The sequence below is a fragment of the Dama dama genome, chromosome 13, assembly GCF_033118175.1.
Source record: "Dama dama isolate Ldn47 chromosome 13, ASM3311817v1, whole genome shotgun sequence".
In the NCBI taxonomy this organism is placed as follows: Eukaryota; Metazoa; Chordata; class Mammalia; order Artiodactyla; family Cervidae; genus Dama; species Dama dama.
The window spans coordinates 67,338,337-67,362,828 of NC_083693.1; the positions used below are offsets into that span (position 1 = coordinate 67,338,337).

The window sequence follows — 24,492 nt, forward strand, 5'->3', positions numbered from 1 at the left end:
CCCTCCACGGGAAGATTCATTTATAAAACAAAGTGGGTCAAGAATACTAAGCAGAGAATAAAGGCTGGGCCCCTGGTTGACGCTGATGGTGATAAATGTTGTACCAAAGCCAACTCTCCAAGAAAAGTGCCACTAGCGGCTCTGCGTGTGTGAAGGATGAGGTGCTGGCGCTCGGGGAAATCCAGAGTAAACAAAAGCCTCTGTGATGGTGAGCAGGCGCTCAGAGAGGAATGCGGCCGAGTAGGGCAAGCGTCCAGCCGCGTTTTGTGCCAGGCAGAACAAGATCACACGACACAATTCAGCCACGGCCAGCCGGGCCACGTCGGAGGAATGTGCCTGACAAATGAAAGAGTGCTCCGCCCCCTCTCATTAGACCCAGCAATTAACTCATCTGTGTGGGCAGAGTCGTCAGGAATGTCAAAACCCAAGCAATTAACAAGGGCAGCGTGGACTCATGCCTCTGCAGAGAACTGCAGGAAGGGCCCTGATTCCTGGCCGAGATGCCAAACAAACAGGGCCCCTGCCCCGGGAGGCAGGGAGGAGGCGGATGCTACTATTTGCCTGGCTCTCTGAAAACAGAATCCCTGAACTGAAAACCACAGGGCGAAGTAAACAAGCAGGCCCCGCCCACAGGCAACCAGCCTGCTCTGTCTGTTCCTGGCTTTCAGTTGCTTTCGGCTGACTGTGCCATTGCTCATTCCCAGGTTCAGCCCTTTGTCCTGGTCAAGAATCCGCCCCACGCCACAGGGTGGTCTCAAAGGCCCCAGTCCAGAGTGGCTCCTACCATGCTTCTGTGGTCCTGTCCCTACCGACACCAGAGGCCTGACTAATTAACATATCAGAAGCCAAAACTGGATTCTTAGAGGCAAAGATAGTGGCCTGTTAACTAGCAGAAGAAATGATGGAAAGAACTCTCCTTGGTGAAAGCTGAGATGTTAATACAATCATTAGGACGTCCCTGGTGGTCCAGTGGTGAGGAATCTGCCTGCCAACGCAGGGAACATGGGTTTGATCACTGATCTGGAAGATTCCAGACATGCAGCTGGGTAACTAAGCCCATGTGCCACAACTACTGAAGCCCATGTGCCCTAGAGCCCATGCTTGGCAACCAGAGATGCCCACGCAACTAGAGAAAGCCCATGAGCAGCAATGAAGACCCAGGGTGGCCAGGAGTAAATAAATAAATAAAAGTAACACAGACAGTATTTCCTATGGACTGAGATGCAGCTTCCCCAAATTCACCTGTTGAAGTCCTAACCCTCAAAGTGATGATATCTGGAGGTGGGGCCTTTGGGAAGAAATCGGGATCATAGGAGGTCATGAGGGTAGGGCCCTCACAAGAGGATTGTGCCTGTGTAGGAACAGATATCAGAGGGTTTGCAGACACGTCCCTCCCACTGTGTGAGGACAAAGCAAGAAGGCAGATGTCTGCAAGTCAAGAAGAGACTCCTCAGTGGGAACCAAATCTGCTGACATCTTGAGTTTCACCTCCCAGTCTCCGCAACTGTGAAAAAGAAATTCCTGCTTTCAAAGCTGCCCTGTCTAAGCTGTTCTGTTCTGTCTGACCTGAGCAAGCTAAGACAATATCCCAGGGACCCTGCCCACCCTGAGAATAGGCGTGGACCTCTAGGGAACCCTGCACAGCTCTCGTCACTGGAGTAGAAGGATTTCAGTTGCCTCCTCAGGGTGGCTTTCTCATCTGCCTTTAACACAAGGCAAGGCCTTCATCAAATGTACAGAGAGCAGGTGACTAGGAGGCATTCAGGTCACCAAGAACCTCAGGGCTTCTGGACATGCAACATCCCCCACCCTGCATCGGATGGAGCCAGAGCGGTCTCCTTTTGTCTGGGGCTGGAAGGCCCAGTATGGGGTAGGCCTGGGAGGCTGATATCAGGGGATGTGGGAAGGCTACTCCCTATTTTATTAATGAGGAACCTTGCTAAGGGTGTTGCAAAAGTTTGCCCCTCTCTGTAGCTTCTGTCTTCTGAAGGTCACGGCACCATCTAGAATCCAGTGGAAACTATGGCTGTTCTCTCCAGCAAAGTGCACATTCACACGACAGCTTGAATATAACCTCAGAGACTCTGTAGGGGCCGACCCTGGCTCCTCCCCACCCAGCACCTTTCAGCCTTCTGCAGCCAGCTCTGGGACAGACAAGATACAGCTCCACGCTTGCTACCCCCATCCCAGCCTCCTTCCAAGAGCTACCTGGGCTTCCATGAGTTACAACAGAGCTCCCAAACTTGTGACATCCAGAAAGTGAAAATCAAGCATCTGTGAGCTTCAGCCAACAGCCCAAAAGTCCAAACTGAACTGCTTTCTTTCACAGGGTCCAATCATCCTGCAACCCCCACCCCCACCCCCCAGTTTCCACATCAAGGTCAGAATTCACTAGCTCATCTGGCAACTCCAAGGGCTTCAGCCAGGGCAGCAGCTCCCCCTGCCCCACCCCTACCCCATTCTTACAAGGCAAGAGTCCCCACACTCCTAGCCCAGGAGGCTGCTAGCTGGGCTCGGCCCCCGGGGAAACCCTTGGGAAAAAACCTGTTCCCTCATCCAGGAATTCGAAACCTCCCGCATACCACTGCTTCCGCTTTCTCTCTCTTTTTTTGTGTTTTGTTTTCTTTTTTGCTTCCTCTTTCTAAGCCTGACCCACAAGAGTTCCAGCTGCCCCCCTCCACTCTCCTCTGACGGGCACAGATGGACCTGGGGCTCCATCAAAGGAGGAGCCCACATAGGAAGTCGCCAGGACTTCTGGTTCTTTCTAAGAGGCCAGTGGTATCCGACCCTTAAATTATTTTTTTTTAATTTTTATTAAAGTATAGTTGATTTACGATTTTGTGTTAACTTCTGCTCTACAGCAAAGTGATTCAGTTATACAGGTATATACATTCTTTTTCATGTTCTTTCCCATTAGAGTTTATCATAGGATATTGAATATAGTCCCTTGTGTTATACAGTAGGACCTTGCTGTTTATCTGTGGATTATTTTTTTAAGTTAGGAGAGTCCCCTGGAGGGACAATGAGAACCTCTGAGGTGATCATTTTTCAAAACTGGTGCTCACGGGTGCCCCAAGTATGTCCCTTCCACACACGTGTACACACACACACACACACACACACACACACACACAAAGCCACTTTCCGCTTCCTGCATGAGTAGCTCTCTGTTGATTGACACAAGAACCTATTTCCTGTAAAGTCACAGCCAGGAGGCATCTCCCCTGCTTGGGCCCATGGGGCAGACCTGGAGAGAGGATTGCTGCTAAGCCGGCTCCAGTCACTTGGATGCAGTGATGGAGGGCCAACTGGTAACATTTCCTAGAGACAAGCTCCACCCACCTGCCTGTCCTCCAAGCCTCCAAGCTGCAGTAGCGGGGTTCTCATTCATCGAGAGAATGGCTCCCAGCACCTGCTGTGTGGCAGACTCCATTGTTGTGGCTATTTATTATCATAGCTACTGAGAGCAGACCTCATCCTTTATGCTGGGAAAATGTTCTTCAGTCTTCAAAGAGCTCAGGTGCACATGCATTCAGGGTGAGCGGCCCTGGGGCCACACAGCTGGGAAGCAGCAGAGCCTGGCTGGAACCCAGGTCCCTCCCCAAGCATTCAGGGGCCAGAATCCTATTCCTGCTTGCGGATTCCCAGATCTGGGTTTATTATAGAACCATCTCCCATAACTTGAAGGACCCAGGAGACTTCCAGCTCCAGCAACACGGGAGACTAGAAGCCTGAATACCCTTCTACCACAGCTAGCCAGAAATGCTGGATAAAATGTAACAGGCATGTTTTAAATGCAGAACCACACACACACACACCACACATGCAAAGGTAAGTGATTTCCCGTGGACCAGATGCAACAGATGATGCTACAGAAAACAGGTTACTAAACTCACACGTGTGCTTGACATCTCCTTGGTTGCTCAGGTTGCGGGAAGAAGTAAGACTCTGGGTCCCGGGGGGTGGAGACCACTGCACAAAGGCAGAACCCTCAAGGGGCTCCCCCTCTGTCAAAGGGTGAACTAGAGAAAAAATGTTCCCACCAGCACAAAAGAAGCACATGTCTTTCAGCCTGGGCTCTGTCTAAGAAAACAAATGAAGAAACATTCACCTTTCAGAGTATGCAGGCAGGAGCCTCTGCACCATTTTGGCTGGGGCTTCAAGTGCAGAGAACCCACTTGATTTAGGAACCCCCAAGACAATTTAGTGACATGAAAACAGAAATCCTGAAGGTAAATTCCCACAGCACCCTGGCTGGAGCAAACACAAGTTCTCTGAGGACCAGGCCCAGCCACAGGGTTCTGCAGATAGGGTTCAAATAGGATGAGCTCACGGCTCAGAATTACGAAGCCCCCATGGAAACAATCCACCATGCTGGGAGACCCAACGGACAGCACCATCGGGCTTGGAACTTCAGCTACCTGAGCAGTCTGATGACTGTAAAATACGCATGCTTAGAATGACTATGGATAGCATCCTTATCTGGGTGGAGTGCAAAGTTTAAAGGAAAAAGGAGAATGAACAAAAGAACGGACATAATACAAAACCAAACAGAATTTCTTGAAACAAAATTGAACATAATAACTCAATGGATGATTTAAACCAAGGCAACAATGAGGTGAGACCAGTCCAAGTTTGATGCATGAAACAAGGCACTCAAAGCCGGTGCCCTGGGACAACCCAGAGGGATGGGATGGGGAGGGAGGTGGGAGGGGGTTTCAGGATGGGGGACACATATACACCCGTGGTTGATTCATCTCAACGTACGGCAAAAACCACCACGATATTGTAAAGTAATTAGTCTCCAATTAAAATGAATAATTTTTTAAAAAAAGAATGAGACGAGAGATAGGGACAAAGAGTGAGCAGAAGGATTGTGGGAAGGACAAGAGAGCAAAGAAGGACTAAAGTACAAGAGGAGGGAGGGAGGAAGAGGAGAGGAGAGTCAGGCGGAAGTGAAGCTCACAGTCCAACAGTCAGTACTAAGTACCCACAGGTGTATTAAGCGTGAGCAATACTGGCCATCTGAACGGCAGACAATGTGTCAGTGGGCGGATGGATGGTGGAGGGCTGGGTGGATGGGTAGGTGGAAGATTGATGGGTAGGTGGCTACAAACTGCTTGAGGGAGTGGATGAAGAGACAGGTGACAAGTAGACAGTAGGTATGTGGGTGAAGGGTGGACAGTGGCTGGTGGAGAAATGGTGAGTGGAGAGCACAAGGGTGGGTTGATGAGCAGGTGAATGAATAGATGGATGGGTGAGTGATTAAGTGGTTGTATAGAGGAATAGGAGATCTGGTTAGGTTGGTGGGGAGGTAGATGGTTGAGTTTGTAAACTGATGGATAAAAAAGAGGGTGGGCAGGTAAGTGGATGCAGCCATGAGTGGGTAGACCGTGACTGGGAGCTTTGGTAGTTCAGTGGGGAGATAGGTGGTGAGCGGATAGACATGGATAGGAGGGTAGGGAGATGGGTGGATGGGAGGTGGTGGGTTGATAGTAGATGGTGAATAGGTGGATGGATAGATGTTTAGAGAACAAATGAGTGGCTGGATGGGTAGATGGGATAAACGGGTGAGGACAGCCCACCACCCTCACCCACCTGGGCTTTGGCCTTCACTGCGTCATACTCAGCCTTCATCCGCTGCTGGGCGGCGTCGTCCACGCTGGGGTCCCCGATCCTGTGGAACAGGGAGGCCGCCTCCTCCAGGAGCCGGTCCAGGAGCACGGCCTGGTGACCCGCGTTGTGCAGCAGGACCTGGGCGTGGTCCAGTTGCCACTGCTTCTCCTTCAGGCCGGGCTGCAGCTCCGCGGGGGGCGCGAGCGCCACCGTCATCTTCTGGAACCAGCGGCAGAACTCATCCCGGGCCCGCAGGTACTCGCTCCAGTGCAGCCACACCCACTCGATCCGGCTGCGGGCGGAAGCGGAAGCCAGGGCGCGGTGAGCATCCCCCACCTGGCTCAGGGCGGGGAGTCCTACCACTGCCCCCTCCCCTGTACAAGGGGCTTGTGGGTGGCGGGCACAAGGACACCCTCTCAGGCCTCACCCCAGTCCTACTAGACAAGACCCTCCTGTCTGGGAAGCAAGCCCCATGGGGCTGACCATCGGGGCAGCTCAGATCGCAGACCCGCGCTGAGAACCCGCAGCCTGCTGATGCCCTTGGCCACCAGAACCCCAAATCCTAGCCTGAAACTCCCATTAGTGACGCATAGCGCCTCCAGTCACTCCTCTCTGGTGCTGGGCCTCCGCACACAGCCACCTGTCTCTTAATACATGGGTGCCCACTAGCTGTCCCAAGAAGGCTGCCATGGGGAGTGTATATATTATCCTCATTTGCAGAGGAAATGGAATCTGTGGGCTCCTCACTGCTCAGTGGGGACAGAGGGCTGGGGGCCTGTGTGTGGCTCCCAGGCATGTCACGAACTCTGCCTTACCCTACCTCTGCACCCGCCTCAGTTTCCCATCTGTAACATGGAGATGGCCTATTGGCGCAGCCAACATCCAGCCACTTTGTCTGGAATCCCAGTGAAAGAGCTTGAAAAGCAGAAAGCACGAAAGTCCTGCCAGTCCACTCATTCTGGTTTTATTAAGATGGAAAGGATGCTGGTAGCTTCTGCCCATCAAAGACCTCCGGTGTGCGAGGGCTGTGCCTGGCTCTTGACATTTGTTTCTCCCGCCATCCTCCTAATGACTTTAAGAAACACTTAATCATATCCATTGTCCAGATGAGACACATGAGGCTCAGAGAGGTCAAGTAACTTTCCTGAGACCACACAGCAAGTACCCAGCAAAGCAAAAAGCAGTCTCAGGTCAGTTTAAGCCCCCACTCCCACCAGGCTCCCTGGTACAAACAGAAAATCTGGACTAAAGTGCTAACAAGGCAACAGGGCTTCTTCCCCCCAGGGCCATTCGGCCCCTTCTGCTGGAGGGTGCACACAAGGCAAGCCTCCTGAGAACTAATTGTGGGCAAAACACGATGGCCTCCCACTGTCTATTATCATCATTAAGCTCAACTGTAATTAGAAAGAGGCAGGCAGGCTGGCTGACATCCCAAGAGAGCATCCTGTTCCCAGCTATCCCTGGACCTGAGAGTTGTTGCTCGGGCGGGGGGCCCCAGGCCCACGTGGTGGGCATAGCGGGTTGGCAGCAGGCCTGCAGAGAAAGGCCTGGCAGGGTCCCCGGCCGCCCTACCTGTGACAGTGGGTCATGTAGGTGACCGTCTCCTCCCACTGGGCCTTGATGTCTCTCAGCTGAGCCAGGATCTCGGTCTTCTGGTCCTCATGGCAGCATGCCAGAAGGGCTTCGGCCGCCTGCAGCACTACATCCACCTTCACGCGGCCCTCTGGCTCCAGCTGGCATATTTTCTGTCGTGGACACGAAGCCAGTAGTTAAGACAACACGACAACAGGCAGAGCCTTGGGAAGACAGTGGCATGATGCGGAAAGAGGCAGGACGTGGAGACCAGAGGAGCTGGGGTTCGAATCACAGCCCCTGCCCCTTCTCCCGTGACCTCGGGCAGCCTGCTGAGGGGCCTGGGGTGGGAGCGAGCTGTGATGGAGATTAATTAGCACAGAACCGGCCAGAGCTGTCCGATGATAGGAGTTCTCTCCCTTCCAAGGCTGGCCTGCTTCCAGCTGTGTAAATCCAGACAAGTGTCACTGTCTCCCTGAACTTGGTTTTCTTGTCTGGAAAGTGGGAGTATAGTCATACTCAGCTCTCAGAAATTTTTTCTTTTTTTTTTCAGACCTCACTGAGAAAATGCACCCAAAGTGCATGTCCCAAGGTGCGGGGCCGTGAGAATCTGCCTCTCAGGTCTACTGCCCGGAGCAGGCTTGGCTGGGGCCCCCTGCTGAGACTCCAGAATTATCTCTGACTTTATAGCTGGTACCAAGGCCTCAATCCCTCAGCTGCTGCCACCAGTGACCACAAATAGGAATCTGAGGGTAGGCCTGTGCCTAGGGGACCCTGGGCTCCTCGGATGGGTTCAGGATGCCCCCCGGCCTTACCAAACTCCCTTAGACTCGCAGGGCAGCCTAAGAAGCTCCTGTCCTCCTGGACTCGGGGTCAGACCTGCATTGGACTGACCTGGTCCCTCCCAGCCTCCCGGGTCCCCGCTTCATTTTCTCTCAAGATGATTCCCTCTTAAACTTCTTGCACATTCAATGTCATCTTGGCCTTGGCTTTTTTGGAGGACTAAGGCTGACACACAATATCTAGCCAATAGTACAACTCTGATCAGCATCAGCTACTGTCATTACTAACTCTTATTATTCCAGCTCTGTGGCAATTAAAGCCTGGTCTCTGTAGTCAAAATGCAACTGGACTCCAATTCTACGGCTACCTGTGTGACCTCCGGGACATAAATTCTCCAGAGCTGTGAAATGGGGAAGACAGTGGTTACGCTACCCAGGTAGCCTGTGTGATAGGAGAGCCATTAGCACATGACCTGGCCACGTTGGATCTTCCATCCCTCCACAGTTGTTCACTGTTACTACTACCTTTTACCTACCTTTTGATTGTATTTGCTGACAGCACAGCATTTGCCTAAAGCTCCGGCTGTTCCCCAGCCTGTCTCCCTGAGGCTGGCGGTCGGATTTCTCAGACTGATGTCCCAGTGGGCTGGCCCGTCTGAGGTCTGAGCCCTGTCTGGGGCGGGGGGGGGGGTTGGGGAGCGCCTCCCGCCCTGCGATGCTGCCTCACTGATTACCGTGTGACCCCAGGCAGGTCACTCGATCACTCTGAGATGGTGATGACAATCCCTGCTTTTGTCCACTTCGTAGGGTTATAAAATTACTCTTTAAAAATACTATTAATTAGATCATTGAGATGTGAGTATACTTTATAGACTGTTGAGCAATTATGAGAAGACTCTTGAGAGTCCCTCGGACTGCAAAGAGATCAAACCAGTCCATCCTAAAGGAAATCAACCCTGAACGTTCACTGGAAGGACTGATGCTGAAGCTGAAGCTCCAGTCCTTTGGCCACCTGATGCGAAGATCTGATTCGTTAGAAAAGACCCTGATGCTGGGAAAGATTGAAGGCAGGAGCAGAAGGGGACAACAGAGGATGAGACGGCTGGATGGCATCACCGACTCGATGGACATGAGTTTAAGCAAGCTCCGGGAGATGGTGGAGGACAGGGAAGCCTGGCGTACTGCAGTCCATGGGGTTGCAAAGAGTCGGACGTGACTGAGTGACTGAACTGAATTATGTAGACCCTCCGCCAACATACATAAATGGGCAATGATCCCATTCCTTTTTGTTACTTCATATGAGACTTCCCTGATAGCACAGTTGGTAAAGAATCCGCCTGCAATGTGGGAGACCTGGGTTCGATCCCTGAGTTGGGAAGATCCACTGGAGAAAGGAAAGACTACCCACTCCAGTATTCTGGCCTAGAGAATTCTATGGACTGTATAGTCCATGGGGTCACCAAGAGTCACACACGACCTAGCGACTTTCACATGAGAATGGTTAACAATGATGATGAGGACGACAATGATGAGAGTACAGAGGGCTTCCCCGCCTACGTGTATTAGCAAACAATTTTTTTATTGTGATATATACGATATACATACATATATCATATAAAACAAGCTCCTTCCAAGGGCTGAGCTGTGTGCTCTGAGTAGGGTGGGGTTGGGATCTGCAGAGTGAAGAACGGGGAGATTCCTCGAGAGAAGGAGAAAGCTTATGTGTGGGGTTTAGGAGCCAGGCTGAGCAGCAGGATTTTCAGGACTCCAGAAGGTAATGGGGGCAGCAAACACCCAACAGGGACCCCCAAGTCCCGCTTAGCAGCAAACAGCAAAGGGCCAGACAAAGACACCATAGTGACTGGTGGCTACTGAGGACCCGGGGCCACCACGGGATGTTCTGGACTAAGTAAGATCATCACCCAACCCCTGCAGAGAACGTTTCACACCACTCGGGAGCAGGGGTCCCACATTGTGGCAGAGGATGAATTTCTTGTGATCCAGTGAGATTTATTTTGATTAGAAATAATAATTAAGAATCTGAGGCTCACCCAACCCCTGCACAGAACATTTCACATCACTCGGGAGCAGGGGTCCCACAGGGTGGAGGAGGATGAATATCTTGTCAAGCAGGGAGATCTATTTTGATTAGAAATAATAATAATAATAATTAAGAATATGACGTTTCTGTGCTGGGGGGCAACTGAGCCCATGGGTCGCAACTACTGAGCCCTGCACACTCTAGACCCGCACTCTGCGACAAGAGAATCCACCACAGTGAGAAGACCAAGCACTGCAGTGAAGTGCTCACCGCATCTAGAGAAAGACCATGCACAGCAATGAAGACCCAGCACAGCCAAAAATAAATTAAAAAAAAGGAATCTGATGTTTCTGACACCCAGAGCTGTGGAGGAGACCGCACGTCCACTCCCAAGCCGGCAAAATGGGTACCACCGTGACTCCAGTTTTACCAGCAGGGGTGCTGGGGACCCGCAGACACTTCGGCTTTGCAGAACCATTCTCTGCAGCACTTCATGGGGCCCCCTCTACAGCTGCTGCCCAATTTAAGCTCAGTCAGGATCTAGCTCTGTGAATGGAGAGAGCCAGCAGCTTGCGGAAGAAGCGAAGTTCAGTCTCTGCCACGCGCAGAACGAACCAGCCGAGCCTGAAAAGGCCCCGTGAGGTCAAGGGCCCCAAAGTCCAGTGTCCTGACCGCGTGATCTGCTCCAGGCCTCTGGACCTTTGCCCTCCGATTCCTGGCCAGGGGGGTACAGGCTGGGTCAGACGGATGTGGGAGACCTCAAGATTCACTGCCCTTTGCAGAGGGGTTTGTCTGTTGCCTCCCACCAAAGAGAGAGGAGCTGGTCACAAAGGCCGGCAGCTCACAAGCCCCACCTGGCCTGACACAGAAACCTCTGCCCCCAAACCAGAATATCAGCCAGAGGCGTGTCTGCTGTGGGCCTGGGGCCAGGGGACCAGAGGCTGGGGCTGAGCTGACAAACAGCTTTTGAGAAGCAGGTTCCACCTCCCTCTCTGCCCCATGATTCTGCTCTTTGGCTGGTGTGGGCTAACCCCAGCAAGACGAAGTCCAGGAGAGCTTGGCAAGAGACTCGAGCAACTGGGAAGGGGTCACAGAACTGCAACCGCAAAGCAATTCTGATTCAAAGGAGCCAAGTGAGGGCAACAGTCAGGTGGGGCTGGGTGGAGGGAAAAGCTCAGTGAGAAGAGAAGCAGGTCAGGAAAGCAGGCGGAATGTAGGGAGTGAGGGCTTTCCCTCTATACAGTCAAGGCCAGATGGGCACTTCCCTGGGTACTAATGCTGAGTACAGTGCTGGGTGCTATGCTGAGTACTATGATGCGCACTCTCCTGAGTACTGTGCTGAGTACTATGGTGGATACTATGCTAAGTTCTATGATGGGGACTATACTGAGTACTGTGCTGGGTTCTAGGATCCAGGATGAAAACAAACATGGCCCAGTGCTTGCGTGCTGTGGTGGGGTCTGTAGACAAGAGCACAGATGACTATAAAAGAGCCATGAGAGACTACAAAATTGGAGCTCCAAGGAGGGATGTGGGCAATCCAAGAAGCCTTGATGAAGAGGCAGTGCTGTCACCGAGCCTCAGTGCTGTACAGACGTGTGAGATGGGGGCTCCAGCAAAGCTAGAAACACACGGCATGTTCAGGGCATCAGACTTCTGGAAGCCAAGTCCTAGGAGATGTGGCAGCTCTCTGACCACTAAGGGGCCTGGAAACCAGTTAGGAAGCAGCCTGGCTGAGGCTCCAAGTGCAGGACCAAGGAGGCTGGGAACCAGAGGGTGAAGAGACAAGATGCTGTGATCTAGGAGACCAGCCCGGAGGTACGGGGTGAGGACTGGGAGAGTCCACAGACTGGTGTTCTCTCACTGACCCCATGGGGAACACTCCTCTCCGCTGGGCCGGCTCTGCCAGCATGCCCCGCACTTTGCCAAGTGTGCCAGTGAGTTACTGGCCTTGGTCCTCCCTCCGCACTGCAAGGCGACAACTAGCACTTTCCCCGGGAGCTAAGCTGAAGCCCAGGGGGCAACAGAAACTCTCCCCGGGCCCTGTGGCCACAGCGGGAATTCAAACCCAGGCCTGCCCACCCCAGACCCCAAGCTCTCCCCCTCCCCCAGACTCCTCCATCCCCTCCCCCTGCATCCCCCAACCTGGCTCACTGCTCTTCATTCAAGCCTCAGCAGTGATGTCGCTTGTCCCCCAAGGCCTCTCCTGACCTGAGAGCCTGGGGGTCCCCAGCTTGTCCCAGGAGCAGCCTCTCCAGTCTATTCCAAAGAAGATGCTCACCTCCGGGAGGGACCGAGAGGCTCCTGCAGCCCCTCAGAACACAGGAGGGCACCCCACAGCCCTCAGCACACAGGAGAGCACCCCACAACCCTCAGAACACGGGAGGGCACCCCACAGCCCTCAGCACACAGGAGGGCGTGGGCCCCACTCCTGGCCACACAACTACTAAGCTTCAGAGCTGGACTGAAACTCACATCCGGTCACTAGCAAACAGGCACCGGGGACGTGCATGGCTGAGCGGGTGGAGGGAAGGCACAGGAGACCCCAGGCCCCAGGGGGAGGTCCCAGACTGTAGGTGGGGAAGGTACTGCGGCTCCTTTTCACCAGAAGGCAGGAGTGAAATGTTTTCTTATTGCAAAATCGATGCTGAAACACCGAAGCACGCAGAAAACGTGTGGGTCTGAGTCCCGTGGGAGAACACAGGGGTGGGGCGCCCAGGATGTGGCTCCCCCCACCTAGGCTCCTGGCCCAGCACTCAGGGTTTCACCTGATGGAAGTGTTTCTGCGACTTCTGGGGCCCATTCACCTTGCCCTTGCCCACAGTCCTTCCCTGAGGATCGCCTTTGCCTTCGCCTAACTAAGCCTGACCCACCACCACGGGGTAATGAGCTGCCCCCAAACAGTGCAAGATGCAAAGAGACAGCATGCTAAGGCAGCAGGTGCCATGCAGAGAGGGTCACAGACACGGAACGTCAGGAGCTGGGACTGGGGCTGGGGCAGGGGCTCAAAAAAGACTCGTGGACAGGGCGGCAGGCGTTTCGTTTCACGTGCACACTCGGACCCAAACGAAGGGCATTCCAAGTAGAGGCAACAGCATGCACAAAGGCTTGGTGACCGGGAATCTAGGTTTCCTGCCAACAGGAGAGGATGTGTGCCCGGGAGGTGGGCTGGCAGGGGAAGCCGAGGCTAAAGAATAGGGTCGTGTAGACAGATGGTGGAGGACTTTTGATGTCAGGTGAAGCTGGGTTTTCTCTGGGCAATGGGGAGCCACAGAATGTTGTAGAGGAGGAGAACAGTATCATGAACTCATGTTAGGGACGTACCTCTTCCATTCTTGTGTGGCTGCTGGATTACATGTGTACCTGTCCCTGTTAGGCCATAAACCCGAGCATAGCGTGTGCCGCATCCCTTCCACTGGTCCAGGCCCCTACACGGGGATGGCCAGTGACGCTCGGAACTCAGCCCTGGGTTTAAGCCCTGACAAGATCAATTGCTTTCATTCTGGCCCATCGCTGTGTCTAGGGATCCATTTCATTACTGAAAAGTGGGGACACGACATCACAATCTCAGGGCTTCTGGGAAACTAAAGATGAAAGCTGACAGCAAGGCTCGAGCACTTAATAGCAGCCAAATGAACGTCACCACCCTTCACCCAGTGACCCGGCAGAGGCACCCATCTGATAAATGATGATCGGTGACAGTGATACTGATGACAAAGGCCAAGACTGACAAGGGAGGGGACTTTGGCTGCCAACTCCTCTCCCCGCCAGGCTTGCCCCCTCCCTTCAACCCTGACCTTCCCAATCTCTGCCTTGTGCCGGGTGGTAGGTAGCCCTAGAAGAGCCGAGGCAGGGACCTCAGGCACTGGGAAGCAAAGATGGGGTGGGAAGCAGGGCCGGGGCCAGCTAGGGGCAGAGATCATCTGATTGCATGGGGCCTCCTGGCAGGATGGGTGAGCCAGAGAGTGGGCTCTAGAGCCTTACAATGAAAGCGCGATCCTAAGACCCGCAGCAGGAGCATGTCAGAAACTGCACGTCCACCTCCTGGCTGAGTTTAACCTGCACTTAAAACCCCAGAGATTCCAAGACATCCGAGTTTGAGAAACACCAGTCTGTCCACCTCTGCCATGCAACAGCTGGGGAGTAACCTGAGGCCTGAGACAGAGGGACAAGGCCAAGGCCGCAGGGTTCTCGAGGCCATGGCCTCCGCATACCTCAGTCTCCCGCAGCCTGGCCTCCAGCGCCGTGCGGGGCCCCTGGGTGTTGTCATTGATCTGCAGCCGCTCCTGCACAGCCGTCATCCACCGGCGGGCATCCTCCACGCTCCTGTCGAAGCCCTCCTGGGGCTGCTGAGTCATGGCACCTGCGGGGGCTGAAGACAGGACCACGTGAGATCAGACAGACAGGTGAGAATGCTTGGGGGCGGGGTGGGGGGGGACAGGGAGGCAGGGGGGAAGGGAGTGCTGTGGAGGGGCCCCGGCTGGCTGATGGGTGCTGGGTAAGAATTAGGGGAGGCTGACCCTAGGGGTGGGCCCAGACCTGCAACCCCCAACCCCTTCCTGATGCTCTGGTGCTTGACTCTGGTGACACAGCCAGAGGCAACTGTGTTTGTCAAAGAGCCACAGGGCTGGAAATGGTCCGAGAAGGAAAACAGGTCTGGCCTCTCCAGTGGAGGGTTGGGTGGGGGAGTGCTACTGAGCAGGGAGAGCGGGCCCAGGGTGTTGGGTTGGCAAAGACTCTTTGTCTTAGCTTCCCTGCGCCCCTCTGATGCTACCGTGGGACTCGGGAGCAACTCTCTTCTCTTTGGTTTGAAACCCCTTCAAAAGCAGATCCTAAAACACACACAGGCTGAGATGTCTGTGACAGATACTGAATCTTGATCGGAATGAATCAAAACCCTCAAACCGAAAAAACACAATTTTTGGCATCGGCCAGGCTGACGCCAGCCCCTAAACTTCACCTGGAATTAACATCTCAGGCTGGGGATACCCTGCGAGCCTCGTGTCTTGTTACTCCTACTGCTCCACCAACCTGGGTCCCTGGGAGATACTGGCTAAGCGCTTCCACTGACCTACATACCACCTGGGGCTTCCCCAGGGGTTCAGTGGTAAAGAATCTGCCTGCTAATGCAGGAGATGCAGGAGATGAAGGTTCAGTCGCTGGGTCGGGAAGATCCCTTGGAGGAGGAAAAGACAACCCACTCCAGTATTCTTCCCTGGAAAATCCCATGGACAGAGAAGCCTGGCGGGCTATGGGATCCCATGGGTCCATAGGATGACAAAGAGTCAGACATGACTAATCGATTGAGCACAAACATCATGCACCACCTTCACCTGGCAGCCACTGACCACCAACTGACTTTGCCTTTGAGCTAAGACCCACTGCCTTCAGGGTCACCTGCCCCCGGGCAGATATCTTTCCCTCTAAACCAATCCCTTTGCCATCCTGCCCCCGCCTCTCTTACCTTCTAGCTGTGGATACAAAGTTCCAGAATTTCCTCCTGTAATTTCTTAAAATCCCATTAAGCCCAGGAAAAACTCTTCTGTATTTCAGTTCTAGTTGTCTGCTTATGACAACTATAACCAACTTCGGATTAAAGTTATTTATATCTGCATCTTAGGTGAAAGGATTGTGTCTAGCTTATCCTCCACTCTCCCACAATGCCTTGCACAGAGTAAAGCCTCCATCAATGTTGAAACAGTTCTGCCTTGGTATAAACTGTCATGCGCCCCACACCTACCACAGTGTTTGTTAAAATGGTGAGACAAAACTAGATGCCCAGCAATAGGCATAATTAAGGGAAGTATCACATACTTGTACTTCAGAATATTATGCAGCCAACAAAAAGTAAGCTTGAAATGAATTTGTGATGGAGAGTGCTTAGGCTCTAATAATAATATTTAAAAATGCAACAAAATTTATCTTTAGCAATCCTGGCTCAAGGGCTTCCCAAGTGGCACTAGTGGTAAGGAACTCGCCTCCCAATGCCGGAGACACAGGAGATGTGGGTTCAATCCCTGGGTCAGGAAGATCCCCTGGAAGAGGAAATGGCAACCCACTCCAGTATCCTTGCCTGGGTTATCCCATGGACAGAGGTGCCTGTTGGGCTATGGTCCATGGAGTTGCAAAGAGTCAGGCACGACTGAGCCCTGGCTCCACAGCTAATAAAAATAAAGGGACTTCCCTGGTGGTCCTTGCTTCCACTGCAGGGAGCATGGGTTTGATCCCTGGTTTCAGAACTAAAATCCCACATGCTGCATGGCGTGGCTAAAAAAGTAAACAATCACAACAAACAAAAAGACCAAAACCACAAAAAACTATGCTTCTAGAAAAGGTTGGTAAGTCTCATCATTACAAAGCCCATTCCCAGGGGGTCCAGTGGTTAGGACACCATGCTTCCACTGCAGGGGGTACAGGATCAATCCCTGGTCAGGGAACTAAGATCCCCAAAGCCTCACAGTGCAGCTCAAACAAACAAACAAAAAACAATGTCCACGTGATGAACTGGAGAGAGGGGTGTGGGCAAGTGGCAGAAGCCACATCCCATGTGACCTCAGGCCTCTTTGCTCCCGGCATGCTGTCCGTGGAGGCCATGTGGTTAAGGACCATTGTCTGGTTGGTAGAATCACAGTTGGAAGTTTTTCTGTTTCCTTATTTTTCATCTCAGGCACTTTGTGAATTTTCCAGGAAGGGCAATCATTAAAATGAAAAAAAAAAAAGAAAGAAAGAAATTCCTTAACATTGGCTGAATTGTTTGTTGTTTCTCAGTCATCAGCCGGCTGTTCAACAGGGGTTGACTGGGAATCTGGGCATCCTGCCCCACCCCAGCCCTGCACTGGGAGCTCTGCCATCAGACGGCAAGATGCACGCTGGGCGAGGGGAAGGCAGTGGGGGACCCAGGGTGGGCTTCCCTCTGGGACCTGGGCCCCAGAGCTCAGTCTCCCAACCTGTTGTTTTTCCTTCAGAGCTGTTCTGATGTTTTCCTAACAACTTAATATGTTCCTTGCAGCCACCCCCCTGCCTCTGAAAGCTTCCTTTGAAAAGCACATTAGAATGTGCAGGCGTTTAAATTGGTTCATTGTGGCTTTAATCTCTTGTGTGATGTGTGACTTGACTGGCTTCCAAAAGCTCAGCTTTTATGTGTTTACAAATCGATGAATGGGAGAGGCAGAAGCAAGCTCCCAGAGTTTCAGATGACAGGGCATGGGGAAGCTCTAAGCACCAAAAGGTATTGTGGTTTTGGAGACTCCTTCTTCCGGTTGGAAATGCCTAGTACCTGGGAGGCGTGGTGGTTTGGAGACCCAGAAACACGTGGCATAGAACACTAGGGGTCCAGCAGGGTGCGGCAGGGAGCAGAGGGGCCCCAGACCCGTGAATCAGTCTCAGAGGCGGGCTTCTAACCTCGGATGGGGGACCACTGAGGGTAAGCTTGGTGAAGTTGCAGGCAGAGTTCAAGAGACCAGGGTCTCTTGGCCCGTTCTGCCAAACCACTTCATTCCAGGTCAATGAAACACACAGGAATTAAGCACAGGCTTCTAGTTAGGCTTGATGTTACAACCTCGGGAGCAAATAAGTGGGCACTATCCCTGCCCCAGGAAGTTTCCAAAAGAAAAGCTACATTTGAACATGTGTAAGGGCTGCAGCCAGGTTGAGGATTTGAGGGGAGGGGGATGGACTGTTACTATGCACCCCTTCTCATAATAAAGGCTTTAAACGCTGAGACTAAAAGCTAGAATTACAAGGAAACCAACCATATTAAAACATAGTCAACAAAATACTAAAAATCAGGAATTTCCTGGCAGTCCAGTGGTTAGGATGCCATGCTTTCACTGCTGAGAGCCTGGGTTCAATCCCTGGATGGGGAACTAAGATCCCTCAATCTGAGGGGTGCAGCCAAAATAATAAATTAAATAAACGGAATTCATAAAGAAAAATTATTATAAAAATTATATTATAAATTATTATAAAATACTAAAAATTAAAAAATACTAAAAATCAAATTCATCACACACATACAATCTTATCAACACATTAAATCACAAGATCTAATAACAATGGGCCCAATAACTACCAGGCTTTTGAAATAGTGATGGGCATAAACTACATTTCAAGATATCTACAATGACCACAATCCAACATAAAAATATATGTGACAAAGTTATAGCCAGGCTATTAGCAGAGTGGGCTTGGTTTTGGCTTGGCCTCCTGTGCAATTGAAGAGACTGCCTCAGTCAGAGGTCAGCAGCAGTTCAATCTGTTGCCTTCAATGTGTTGTTACCAAGTCCATGGACTTGGGTAAAAATCCTGCCCTAAGCCCTCTCCCGGCCAACAGAAAGGACAGCCTGTTTCCTTACGAAAATTTAAAAGTTTAAGTTTGGACTTCCCTGGTGGCACAGTGGATAAGAATCTGCCTGACAGTGCAGGGGACACGGGTTCAATCCCTGCTCTGGTTAGATTCCACATGCCTCGGAGCAACTAAGCCCGTGAACCACAGCTACTGAAACCCATGCACCTAGAGCCCGCGAGCTGCAACAAGAGAAGCCACCGCAATGAGAAGCCCTCACTTCGCAACAAAGAGTAGCCCCCTCTCGCAGTAACTAGAGAAAGCCCGAGCAAAGCAACGAAGACCCAGAGTGCCCAAAAATACTTAATTAAATTTTTTTATTAATTATTTATTTGGCTCTGCCAGGTCTTAGTTGTGGTATGTGGGATCTAGTTCCCTGACCAGGGAACGAACCTGGGCCCCCTGCTTTGGGAGTGTGGAGTCTTAGCCACTGGAACACCAGGGAAGCCCCTGGTGTTATTTATTTTTAAATAAATTGAAAATAAAAATTTCAACTTGAAAAGCAAATGTGCAGCTCCAGAAAAACCCACTCATAACTGGTTCATGGACCAAGAAGACCTCCCTCACCAGGAAGGTCATGGACTTCCCTCTGTGACCTCAATGGACTCCAATAAGCTTCTGCCCACCCCCCATCCCTCCTGGTGGGAACCAGAGGGGGCTTCCTAAAACACCAAGCCAGCTGACCCATGCCCTGTTTATGAGATACAGTGCAGCGTGGCCTTCCGACCGATCCCCAAGCCCTGAGCCTGATCCTGTTTCCAGCTTTGCTTCCTCCCCATCGCCTCACAGCAACCCCAGGGCAGACTTGCGGTTCTTCACTCCTCTCTGACACAGCCAAGACCAAGACCACGGCCTCTGTTCCCTCTGCTGGAAGCAAGCCCCCTCCCCAAAGCCTTGCCTTCCGCTGTGGGACCCCAGAGCATCGTGATCACCAGCTACCTTTTCTGGGCAGGCCGTCTGCCCTCTTGCTGCGTTTCCACCTCTGCACACCAGTGCTAGTGAACCGAGTTACCAGCCCTTCACTAATGTCGACTGAAGGAACGAATAAGCCAAGAAAATGGCCCACAGAACTGGGCTGAGCAGGGCGGGAAGGCTTCCAAAATGCGACAGGGAAGGTAGGAGACAGAGCCCTGGGCTTGGAATCTGCACATTTACCCTGAACACATTTGTCTGACTCTGGGCCTCAGTGTCCCCATCTGCACACTGTGAGTATTGAACAGCGGGTCTCTGAGGTTGTGGGTTGGAAGGTCCTTATTACTAAGGTCTCCATGAGCCATGCCAAGTCCAGCTCTGAGCTGGGTCTAGGGACCAGCCTCCACTCTCAGACTGTCAGCATGGTCCGGCCCCTGTCTCCCCTCTCCAACCACGGAGCCCCTCCTCAGCCAGCACCCGCTTCCAGCATTTGGCACCTCTAAGGCAGGCCGAGATAAACTGCAAGACTTGCCTTAAACTCCCAGGTCTACATGTAAACTCCAAAGGAGATGGTCCTAGGGACCTTTTACATTGGGCTTCCCTGGTGGCTCAGCGGTAAAGAATCCGCCTGCAATGCAGGAGACACGGGTTCAGTCCCTGGGTCAGGAAGATGCCCTGGAGGAAGGCATGGCAACCCACTCCAGTATTCTTGCCTGGAGAATCCCATGGACAGAGGAGCCTGGCGGGCTACAGTCCAACGGTTGCAGAGAGTCAGATATGACTGAAGCAACTTAGCACCCATGCACGCCCACCTTTTATATCATCAGGGGTGGGAAGGGGGTGGACACGCTTCTTTTGTAAAGGACCAGGTAGTAAATATCTTTAGACTTTGCAGGCCACATTCAGTCTCTGCTACATATTCTTCTTTGATTTTACAGCGCCTAAAAAATGTAAGACTCTTGGAACTTCCCTGGTGGTCCAGTGGTTAAGAATCTGCCTTCCAATGCAGGGGATGTTGGTTCGATCCCTGGTCGGGGAACTAAGATCCCACATGCCATGGGGCAACTAAGCCCACACACTGCAACTACTGAAGCCCAGGTGCCACAGTGAAGACCCAGCACAGCCAGAAAAAAAGAAGCCCATTTCACACACGCCACAAAACAGACCATCAGCCCAAATATGGCCCATGGGCTAGTTTGCCAACCACAGTTTTAGATGCTCCAAGGCTACAACCAGCAGCTGCAGGAGCCACAACAGCCAGCAGGCACAGTTAGCTGGTTAAGCCACCCACAGGCACGTGTCCTGGGATTGGACAGACGCTTGAGGCCAGAAGGACCTATCACTGGTCCTGGTGGTCTTGGCCTCATTTTTCAGTAGCTGTGTGACCTCTGGCCAGTCACTTAACTTCTCTGAGTCCCCACCTCCTCACTCGGAAATGGGGTGTCTGAGTCTGTTTGGGTTGCTATAATAAAATATCACAGACTGGGTGGCTTACATAGCAGAAATATACGTTTCACAGTTCTGGAGGCTAGAAGCCAGAGGTCAGGGTCCCAGCTTGGTCGGGAGGGTCCTCTTTCTGGTCAAAGACTTATCTATCTTCACATGGAGGAAGATTAGGGAGCCCTGGGGACTCTTTAAAAGGGCACTAATCCCATCCATGAGGGCTCCACCCTCACATTCTAATCATCTCCCAGATGCCCTAACTCCTAACACCATCACAATGAGGGTTAGGATTCCAGCAAGGGGTTGGGAGGGACATAAATATTCAGACCATAGCATGGGAACAACACCTAGATCTGATGAATGACAAAACCTCCCACCCAGTGTCTGGAACACACTCCATCCTTGGAAGCAGTTCTTTTTTTACCCCCAATTCCTTTGGGTCAGGTGGAGGGCGTTCCTTCCTTAGGAACCTGCATCCAGACAGCGGCTCTCACACCATCCCAAGGCTGGGTGTAGGGTAGGATGCAGGTGAGTGGGCACAAACTAATGTATCTGTGCATCTCTACAGCTACTGGGTCCCAAGGACTTGGATGAACCAAGCGGGGCTCTAGCCCAGAGGGTTCTGTGCCCAGTGAGGGGACCAAAGTGAGCTTTGACGGGGGGGAGTGCAGGCTAAGTGGGAGGCACTGCAGTCTGAGGATACTGGGAAGACTCTGGACACACTGTGGGATGGGGAGGCTGGAGCGTGAGAATCGGGGGGAGGTACTGAAGGAAGGGAGGGTGCGGGGCAAGAGCCAGACCAGAGCCACATCCAGGCTGGCCCCTGGGGGCAATCAGGAGACAGCACACACCGGGTGGGGGTGACAAGGCTGATTCTGAGGTTCAGGTTAGTCACCTTTGCCAGGGTAGGTGCAGAATGAAAGCGCTTGCCAATAGGGTCGGTGGAGGCACTCAGGCGGGGGCAGATGGGGTCAGTCAGAGTCAAGGTGCAGAGTCAAGCAGCTGCAGGGAGCTGAGGACGACGCGGGAAGGCCTCTGGGAGCAAGGGGAGAATTCTCATCTCCCGTGAGTTTGTCCTTCTTGGATTGGTTGAATGGACACAGGATTAAAAAAAAAAAAAAAAGGAACTATGCATTTTTCAAACATTTTGGAAGAAAAAAATGTACTCAGGCATTCTTTAAAAAGCTGTTTCCATTTCCAAGTCCCTTCTTGGGACGCAGTCCAGCCCTGGGGTGTGGCTGCAGGCGGCAAGGGAGTAGGGCTCCGGGTGTGCCTCTGGGCTGTCCCCGAGCAACCAGAGACAGGATGCAGGCCCCTTCTGGTTCAGACTGGTGCTGGTCTGCCAGAGGAGACGGTTGGAAAGGAAGCAGCCTTGGTTTTCAGCATCCCGTGTGGTTATCACAAACGACAGCCGGAAGAGAAATGATCTTTCTTCCTTGATGACAGACAAGGCAGAGCGGGGCAGACGATGGAGCAGAGAGTAGACTCAAGGCACAGCATGTGCCTAGATGGATCCCAGGTCAAAGGCACCAGCCTGTGAGATCAGTGCATCCACAGGAGGTGGACAAGACCCCCACGTGTGGCTAAGGACACAGCTCTCCCAGGAGTGTCCTTCAGAGGAGGGCAAGACAATACCAGAATCTGAGCTCCAAGCCTGGGCCATCATGTCAAAGGGGAGAGCTTAGTTAGAGTCCCAGGAAAAGGTCAGGGTGAATGAGGAGGCAGAAATGTTAAATAAGTCTGGTGGATAGGGGGTGCTGGAAAACATGATGCGGACTTGAAAATAAAAAAGCCAACCTGGCAAGAGAAGGGCGCTGCCGTTTCTGTAATGATGAAAGGCCTATGTCGTGCTAAGCACTTGTCTACAAGTCATTCGTTCGGTCCTCCTGGGTGGGTCTTGCAGGAGGCTGCAGAGGTTGAGCAGCAGGGCCTCCTTTGGGACTGACAGCTTTGGTTGATTGCGGGGTGGGGGGATACCTCGGAAGAGCTATATAGTCAAAGCTATGGTTTTTCCAGTAGTCATGTACGGATATGAGAGCTGGACCATAAAGAAGACTGAGCACCAAAGAGTTGATGCTTTCGAATTGTGCTGCTGGAGAAGACTTGAGAGTCCCTTGACAGCAAGGAGATCCAACCAGTCCATCCTAAAGGAGATCAGTCCTGAATATTCATTGGAAGGACTGATGCTGAAGCTGAAACTCCAATACTTTGGCCACCTGATGCAAAAAATCGACTCACTGCAAAAGACGGATGCTGGGCAAGATTGAAGGCAGGAGAAGAAGGGGACGACAGAGGATGAGATGGTTAGATGGCATCACCAACTCAATGGACACGACTTTGAGCAAACTCCGGAGACAGTGAAGAACAAGCAATCCTGGCGTGCTGCAGTCCAGGGGGTCGCAAAGAGTTGGACACGACTCAGCGACTGAACCCTGGGAAGAGCTCCCTCCCCCCCTTCCCATACCTTTCTCTTAGGATCTGGGGGTAGTTGTCGGGCACCTCCTCAGGACCAGGCACTCAATGGGCACAACCCTAGATAAGAACACTGAGGCTGGAGTGACCAGTCCAGGGCACAGGCCCATCAGGGCAGCATTGAGATTTGAACCTTGTTCTGTTGGATTCTAAATCCCATGCTCATCTCATCTCACTAAACCATCCTGCTTCTAAAACCAAGTCCAACTCCACTGCATGTCAGGGCAGCTGGCAGAACTGTCCCAGGAAGGATGGTGACTCTGATTGAGCAGGGTCCAACTAGGCAAGGTGAATCCATTCTGAGTCCAGCTGCAAACCAGAAGGACCTGGTGACATGCAGGTGAAGGAATTACAAAGCTACTAGGAGACAGAAGGGAACTCACATGCCATTCAGTGATCCAGACACTTGAAGAATCCTGCCCACTGCTGCTGCTGCTGCTAAGTCACTTCAGTCGTGTCCGACTCTGTGCAACCCCATAGACGGCAGCCCACCAGGCTCCCCCGTCCCTGGGATTCTCCAGGCAAGAACTCTGGAGTGGATTGCCATTTCCTTCTCCAATGCATGAAAGTGAAAAGTGAAAGTGAAGTTGCTCAGTTGTGTCCGACTCTTTGTGGCCCCATGGACTGCAGCCTACCAGGCTCCTCTGTCCATGGGGTTTTCCAGGCAAGAGTACTGGAGTGGGATGCCATTGCCTTCTCCAATCCTGCCTAAGACCGAGCCAAATTCCAGTAGCGAATGCCTCTAGAGCATGACACCAGACCCCTCCCAGCAAAGAGAGGGGCAAAGTCAGGTTCCCAGAGTGAACTATTGGTTGACTATTATTGGACTGACATTATTAGTACCATTTTATAAAGATGGAAACTGAGACTTAGTAAAGCAAATAGCCTGCCAGAAAGTGGTGGATCCTAGATTAACAATAGTAATTGTAACAGCCCACATGTGTCTTGCATTCTGTACATGCCTGCATCTATGATAAAGGGCTGACAGTTATTCATTCATTTATCCTACAAAGACCAGTGAGACACTTATCCCAACTTAAAAGGAAAGTGTTAGTTGCTCAGTCATGGCTGACTCTTTCTGACCCCATGGACTGTAGCCCACGAGGCTCCTCTGACCATGGTATTAATATTTTCCAGGTAAGAATACTGGAGTGGGTTGCCACTTCCTTCTCCAGGGATCAAACCTGGGTCACCTACACTGCAGGCAGCTTCTTTACCATCTGAGCCTGAGGATTAGTGAGGATCAGTGAGGATACTAAGAACAATGCCCAAAGCCAGATAGGTGTTAAATATTGAGGGCAGGACTGGAA

The 24,492-nt window shown here is 52.2% G+C and overlaps 1 protein-coding gene across 1 annotated transcript in view; it reads right to left on the minus strand.

Annotated features, from left to right (window-relative positions):
- SYNE3 (spectrin repeat containing nuclear envelope family member 3) overlaps positions 1–24,492 on the minus strand; it is a 106,018-nt gene that overhangs the window by 48,406 nt on the left and 33,120 nt on the right. Inside the window, exons 2-4 of the mRNA XM_061159373.1 lie at positions 14,226–14,383; positions 7,189–7,361; positions 5,599–5,908 (exon numbers count right to left, since the gene is read on the minus strand). Coding sequence (XP_061015356.1) covers positions 5,599–5,908; positions 7,189–7,361; positions 14,226–14,369 — 627 coding nt within the window. The 5' untranslated portion in view covers positions 14,370–14,383. The remainder of the gene's footprint in view (positions 1–5,598; positions 5,909–7,188; positions 7,362–14,225; positions 14,384–24,492) is intronic.